The sequence below is a fragment of the Ochotona princeps genome, chromosome 2, assembly GCF_030435755.1.
Source record: "Ochotona princeps isolate mOchPri1 chromosome 2, mOchPri1.hap1, whole genome shotgun sequence".
Classification (NCBI taxonomy): Eukaryota; Metazoa; Chordata; class Mammalia; order Lagomorpha; family Ochotonidae; genus Ochotona; species Ochotona princeps.
In genome coordinates, this window is record NC_080833.1 from 99541782 (window position 1) to 99549233 (window position 7452).

The 7452-nt window shown below is 42.3% G+C and overlaps 1 protein-coding gene across 1 annotated transcript; it reads right to left on the reverse strand.

Moving 5' to 3' along the window:
* Positions 1 to 2616: 2616 nt before the first annotated feature.
* On the reverse strand, positions 2617 to 5554 carry LOC101523268 (26S proteasome non-ATPase regulatory subunit 7-like). The gene is made up of 2 exons (XM_058660909.1): positions 5270 to 5554; positions 2617 to 3848 (listed from the first exon to the last, which is right to left on the reverse strand). Exons 1-2 carry the CDS (start codon positions 5519 to 5521, stop codon positions 3132 to 3134), a joined length of 969 nt encoding a protein of 322 aa, XP_058516892.1. The 5' UTR covers positions 5522 to 5554; the 3' UTR covers positions 2617 to 3131.
* Between the last annotated feature and the right edge of the window lie 1898 nt (positions 5555 to 7452).

Consider the following 7452-nt stretch of genomic DNA (forward strand, 5'->3'; position numbering starts at 1 on the left):
GAGACCAAGAAGAGCTCCTGGCTCCTGGCTTCAGATTGGCTTAGCTCTAGCCATTACGGCCACCTGGGGAGTGAATCATTGGACGGAAGATCTTCCTCTCTGTCTCTCCTCCTCTCTGTGTATCTGCCTTTCCAATGAAAATAAATAAATCTTTTAAAAAAAGAATTTACTAAAAAGTATGCTCAAATCAGAGGCATTATTTCAGAGACTGGTGACGAAATTGACTCTGACATTGCTTCCTTAAAACACTGACAGAGTCTACCAAACCAGAGACAATCCTGTAACTTCAGCGTTTGCTTGCCTGGCATTGTCACATGGTATTTATAGAATCTGGAAGTACTGCTTATGCAGCTACTCCTGTTCTAATTGACTTCTCCCAACAAACAGCCAGAAGAGATTCCTTGGGTGATACAATGTAGAAAAGAACTGAGTACAAGATTGCTCAAAGTGTATGCAGAGAGTGTTCTAGAATGGGAAGAGGTATTCTGTCTTTATTTTACACGTGTCTATTTTATTATGTTGAAAAGCCATTTTATTATGTGACTGAGGATTCATGCTGAGTTACTTCAGAGCAGATGGCAGGAAGAAGGGGTGGGAGACCAGGGACAAAGGGACAGTGGGCAAGGGATCAATCAAGAGGCTCCTAGGCTCCTGCACAGAATCTGTGCCTGGAGCTGCAATGGAGACAGACTGAGCACTGTGGAATCTGGGCATTATTGTTGGTCACTCAGCCCCAGAGGGAGTCACTGGGAAGGACAGCTGTGCAGAGGTGGACAGAAGTGGGCCCCTAGGGACCACTCAAAGCGGCTTATCCTGATGGAGTTTCTCTCTCGGCAAAGAATCCATCAGTGTCAGGGAAGCTGCAAGGCCTCTTGCTGATAGGCACACATGAAGAGTAGTGGAGTGCCTAGGTAGCTTGGACTGACTGTGTGAGGGACTGGTTAAAAACTGGAGAAGACCAGAGTTTATCTAACACTGTATAGTGCAGAAGAGTTTGAGTAAGACGTGAAGGCTGAAGTCTAAAAGGGAGCAAACTGAGAAGGCCAAATTACAGTGGAGGATCACACATGCATACACACACAGACATAGAGTTCCTGTCTGCTGCCTCACTCCGCAGAGATACACAATGGCTGCAGCCGGGGTTGAAGCCAGGATCTCAATCCAGAAGCCAGGTCTCCCACATGATGTCAGAATGTCAGAAACCCAGTTTCCCGCCCCCCCTTTTTTTTTACTGCAAGTGCAGTTCTTTTTAAAAATTCTAAATTGTTACTGTTAATTGCCATGATCAGCTTTGTAGGTACAGAATCCCCCTCCACCTCCGCTTTTTCCCTTCCCATTCCTCCCTAAACCATTTTCCCTCCTATTATTACGATAGCATAGTCCTTCAGCGATAGTGACAAGCCCAACATGCTGCTATTTAGGTGTATCATGGCATTGTAGGTATAGGCAATGGTAGACAGTCTAATATCATATTGTCAAGGTATATTTAACAGTTTCATTGGGAGTTCTTCTTTTATTTAGGAGTAGAGATGCATTCTGCAATGCATCTTTAATTCCCAGTATACTACTTTACATTATATACTTCATCTAGGAGAATATATATATAAAATATGTGTGTATACATACATATATAATATAATGTATATGATATATACATATATAACATATAGCATGTAATATACATATATAACACATAATCATATACACATATAATACATACATATGCAATATATACTATACTATATACTATACTATATATACTATATACTATACTACAGTATATACTATATACTATATATACTATACTACAGTATATATATAATATATATACTATATACTATATACTATATACTATATACTATATACTATACTATACTATACTACAGTACATACTATATATACTATATACTATACTACAGTACATACTATATATTATATGTATATGATATATGAATATAATAATATAATAATATATGTTTACCTATATAACTGTTTTATATTTTGTATGAAGGCTGCCTTATATCAGAGAGAATGCATAATATTTGTCCTTTTGGGATTGGTTTATTTCACTGAACATTATGGCCTCCAGTTGGGACCAATTTGGTGTAAATGGTAGAATTTCATTCTTTTTATTGACTGAATAGTACTCCATGGAGTAGGTGTACCACAGTCTCATTATCCTTTCCTCTTTCAATGAGTATTTGGGTTGTTTCCATGTCATCACTATTGTAGATTGTTCTGCTATTAATACAGGGTTGTAGGTCACTTTCTCATATGCAAATCACTGAACTTGGAGGTGATTGTGGGATAGCTGGGTCATATGGTAGATTAATTTTCAGTTGTCTTAGCACTCTACTGAATTCCATAGTTGTTACACTACCTTGTTTCCAACAGTGGAGTAAGGTACTTTTACCCCACATCCACACCAGCAGGTATTGTTAGTAGATTTCTGAATATAAGCCAGTCTCATTAGGAACCTAGTTACCTTGGCTGTCACTCCTGTCTCCTAAGCCTGCCTCAGCAGGAAGCAGAAAGTAGGATCCAGAGTTGGGATTTGAACACAGATAATCTGCTGCGAGATGTGGGCATCTTCAGTAAACATCTGCTCCTGTAGTATTTTTTTTTTTTAAACCAAACCATTTAATTGAAGGTAAACAGCATACAGGTCCCGAGCCCTGAGAGTGACAGAGTGCCAGGGCCAAGTGTGGTGTGTAGGGTTCTCAACCGGGTTCGGAAGGGTCAGCACTGAAGGTGCTACAAAGCGGACAACGATTGGAATCTGTGCTCCGAGCAGCCACTCTGTCAGTAATCACAGACCCCACGAATCATTCAAGATGGGAAAACCAACTCCTGGCCTTAGTGGTAAAAAGATGAAGAGTACCAAACATGCTGTATGTGGGCCTCTTCTCTCACCCTCCAACGCCTGAGCTACCACACCCCGACCTGCAGCAGCTGCAGCTTGTGCCTCTAGCCATTCCCCTTCATGAAATGCCACAGCAAGGATTGCAGGCAGAGAGCCCTTGTCAGGACGACTTTTAAACAAGCACTTCAAGTGAAAAAGAACACTCACAATTGGCACATTGATTTTAGTTGACAAGCTTTTAATTTACAAATTTAAAAAGCTACATGTTTTACTTTTTCTCCTTTTTCCCTTCTTTCTTTACATCACTCTTTACCTTATCTTTTTCTTTGTCATCTTTTCTATCCTTTTTGCTCTCTTCTTTTTCCTGCCCTTCTTTCTTCTCTGCATCCCGGTTGGCAATCTTGTTGTTGATGAGGTTGTGCAGGGCGACTACGGATCGGATGAGGGAAGCCAAGTACACCACCACCATCTGGTCATTGGTCTTCAGGTAAAATGCCTTGACGAACCCCTGCAGGCTGACATCGGGCAGCAGGTTGAACACATCCTGCAGCTGGTAGATTATCTGATGGTTGATGGGAAGCTTGCCTGTGGCTACTTTCTCCAGGTAGCCCCTGATGTCCAGGAGCTTGGAATTTAGTCCCTTCAACCCGTGGACCTGGTTTGTGTTCCACTGGGAAAGAGTGCCCACTGTAGTGTCTTTGATGTCTCTCAGTAAGTGTTCCACTCCCACTTCCTCAGCTTCCTCTGCTCTAATTTCACTGGTCACGTGCTCAAATGTCTTTGAGGTTGGGGTTCCATCATCGTGAGCTTCTTCCACTGAAATGTAGGCCTCTATGGACATCCCCAGGTCCTTGGGCTTCACATCAATGATGACCAGCACTGAGTTCGGACAGTATCTCTTCATGAGCTCTTTGATGGCGATGTCATTCATGTGCAGTTTGGGGCCTGTGTGGTACCACCCCACAATTCTTTCTCTGGCATTGACCTTCTTTTTTTTATCTATTTATTTATCTATCTATCTATCTATCTATCTATCTATTTATTTATTTATTTATTTTTAAAGATTTATTCATTTTATTATAGCCAGATATACACAGAGGAGGAGAGACAGAGAGGAAGATCTTCCGTCCGATGATTCACTCCCCAAGTGAGCCGCAACGGGCCGGTGCGCGCCGATCCGAAGCCGGGAACCTGGAACCTCTTCTGGGTCTCCCACGTGGGTGCAGGGTCCCAATGCATTGGGCCGTCCTCAACTGCTTTCCCAGGCCACAAGCAGGGAGCTGGATGGGAAGTGGAGCTGCCGGGATTAGAACCAGCGCCCATATGGGATCCCGGGGGTTTCAAGGCGAGGACTTTAGGCACTAGGCCACGCCGCCGGGCCCTATCTATTTATTTTTTATTACATTGAATTATGTGACACAGTTTTATAAGTACTGGGATTCCCCCCACCCCTCCCCAAACCCTCCCCCATGGTGGATTCCTCCACACTGCTGCATTGCCACAGTTCAAGTTCAGTTGAGATTCTTTCATTGCAAGCATATACCAAACATAGAGTCCAGCATCTTATTGTCCAGGTAAGTTCAACGGCTTCTTGGGGAGACCATCTCTGGTCTGAAGGTAGAGCCGGTAGAGTGTCATCCCAATCAATTAAAAGCCACAACATAACATCAGCAACAATTTCTAATGTTATGGAATTAGTGGACAGAGTATTGGGTAACCAATATGTTAAAAAAAAAGTTCTTAACCACATGAGGTTGAGATAATATTACATTTTACAGGTACTATTTTTCATATTGACATCATTTCATCTTAAATTAAGGCAAACATGTGGTATCTAACCTTTTGGAATTGGCTCATTTTCCTTAGCATTATGGTTTCCAGTTGGACCCATTTGGCTACAAAGAACTGCATTTTGTTTTTCTTAATAGCTGAGTAGTATTCCATGGAGTAGATGAGCCATAGCTTTCTTATCCAGTCTTCTGTTGATGGGCATTTCAGTTGCTTCCCTGTTTTTGCAATTACTGATTGTGCTGCTATGAACATAGGAATGCATGTTGGTTTCTTGTGAAACAGGTGTTCTGGATATATTCCTAGGAGTGCTATTGCTGGATCATGCGGTATGCAGATTTTGAGTTGTTTGAGTGTTCTCCAAACTGATATCCATAGCAGCTGTACCAGCCTGCAGCCCCACCAGCAGTGGAGTAGGGTTCCCTTTTCCCTGCAACCTCACCAACAAGTGTTGTTGGTGTTTTTTTTATGTGGGCCAATCTTACTGGCATTAGGTGGTACCTCATTGATGTCTTAATTTGGATTTCCCTTATTGCCAGGGAACTTGAGCATTTTTTTCATATGTTTATTTGCCATTTGGGTTTGTTCCTTTGTGAAATGTCTGCCCATTTCCTGTGCCTTGCTAAACATTCCATACATATTTTCCAAATAATCATGGTCTAAAAACCAGACAGAATCATCTTTGTCTTCTTCATCAAAGGAGACTGCAAAACTATAGGATACATCAAGCACTTTCTTCTGCCACGACCCCAAAAGCATACCGACCACCCACTTCTGGTTTCCAACCTTGCCGATTTGGTTGAAGTGGTCCACCTCGCTGAGCAGCACCAGGGGGTGGACCACCACCTTCTGCACAGCCAGCTCCAGCATCGCGACCCATCCTGCCCGCCGCCAGGCCCGGCTCCCCGCCCTGCTCCTATAGTATATTTAAAGGTCAATGTTTCTTGGACACTAGCTTGATACATTATACTTTAAACTTTTCATATACACTTTAAGGAAAAAAATCAGTCAATGAGAATCAAGTTTCCTACCCAAAGTATGACCACCATGGAAGAGCTTCCTGCAACATTTGGTCTTGGACATTATGGCTTACTGAAAGTTTAGGCTGTGGTCTTTCCAGTTTACTGGACACTTTTCTGATACACTGGGACAATTCTTGTGAGAACTTTTAATGACTGCACAGAAAAGGATTAACATAGCCAATTGCTAACCCTGTTTTGCAAGGCTGGTCATGGGCTGGCCTCTGGGAACTTGATTGGTAAACAGCTCCCTGCATGAGAAGAATGGCTTACTATGCCTAAGCTGTGTTACAATGTGGACCAGACTGGACATCTGCTTTCCTGCTGGGAGTCTGGAATTTTGCTATGTGCTGGTCAGAGGCTGTCTACATGACCAGCTTCCAATCAAAACCTTGACTATGGGCTAGTCGTTAATAGCTTCCCTGGCAGACAACAAATCCCACGAGTTATTGTAAATAGTGGCTGGAGGAATGAGAGTGCATTGTGTGATTCGCTGGGAGAGGACTTGAGGAAGATGGTGGCTGGTTTTCTCTGGACTTTGTCTTCTGTGTTGATTTGTGCATCTGTTTGCCAAGGATAAAACTGCATGCGATGAGCCCCAAGTCCTTCTAGCAAATCACTGAACTTGGAGGTGATTGTGGTCATCCCCAATTCAATGCTTCAAAAGTGACAGGCACAATGGGGGTGGATTTTGAGCCACTGATGTATCATTTTTTCCATTTTAAATAGTTGATTCGTGTACTACTTGCACTGAGTATGAAATTCAATGAGTTCTCAAAGGTCAACAGAAAAAAAGGCAGTTTCCTGCCTACTTCTTTGGTATTCCTCCATGTTTACTCCTAATTTATTTGTCAACTCTTTCAGGCAGTTTTCTGATATTTATATCCATATTGATAAATAATACTTATACTTAGCATTTCTTGTTTTTTTTTTTATTTCATCATTCAGATATCATTCGTGACAGTACTACTATAGAAATGAGGATTTCAATGTTTTACAAACACCATCCTTGGGCCTGCCGCGGTGGCCTAGCAGCTGAAGTCGTCGCCTTGAATGCGCCAGGATCCCATATGGGCGCCAGTTCTAATTCCGGCTGCTCCACTTCCATTCCAACTCCCTGCTTGTGGCCTGGGAAAGCAGTCAAGGATGGCCCAAAGCCTTGGGACCCTGCACCTGTGTGGGAGAGCTGAAGGAAGTTCCTGGCTCCTGGCTTCAGATCGGCGCAGCACCGGCCGTTAGGGTCACTTGGGGAGTGAATCATCAGACCGAAGATGTTGCTCTCTGTCTCTCCTCTCTGTGTATCTGACTTTGCAACAAAAAACAAAATAAAACAATCCAAAATAAAACAAATGACAACAACAACAAAACACCATCATTGACAAAACCACACGTAATTCATCTTCATAATGTAGTTTTGGGGATTAGCCTTTTCTGAATGGCTTCATCTCCAAAGACCCAAGAAAACATCTGGGTGGCATGATTGTCTTCCTCTGCTCCCTAATCTCCATCCCCAAGCAACTGAAAAGCCTGTTCTCAAAGGCTGGGTCACCATTATATGAATGGTGAATATAGTGTATAGAGAATAAATCATAAATCAAAGTGAAATAATATGAAATTTAAAATATAACTGACAGCTTAATACAGAAGAAGCAAGCAGAAGCAAGAATTCCTGATCTTGAAGAGGGATCTTTCCAAATAACTCAGAATGAGAGAGAGAGAGAGAGAGAGAGAGAGAGAGAGAGAAATTACATGGGATGAAGAAAACCTTGAAGATTTGTGTGA

Coding starts and splice junctions, on each gene's coding strand:
- LOC101523268 (XM_058660909.1), bottom strand. CDS start 5,521: ATGCTGGAGCTGGCTGTGCAGAAGGTGGTGGTCCACCCCCTGGTGCTG. Junction 3,849..5,269: donor TGTATGGAATGTTTAGCAAG/GCACAGGAAATG, acceptor AAAAAAAAGAAG/GTCAATGCCAGAGAAAGAAT.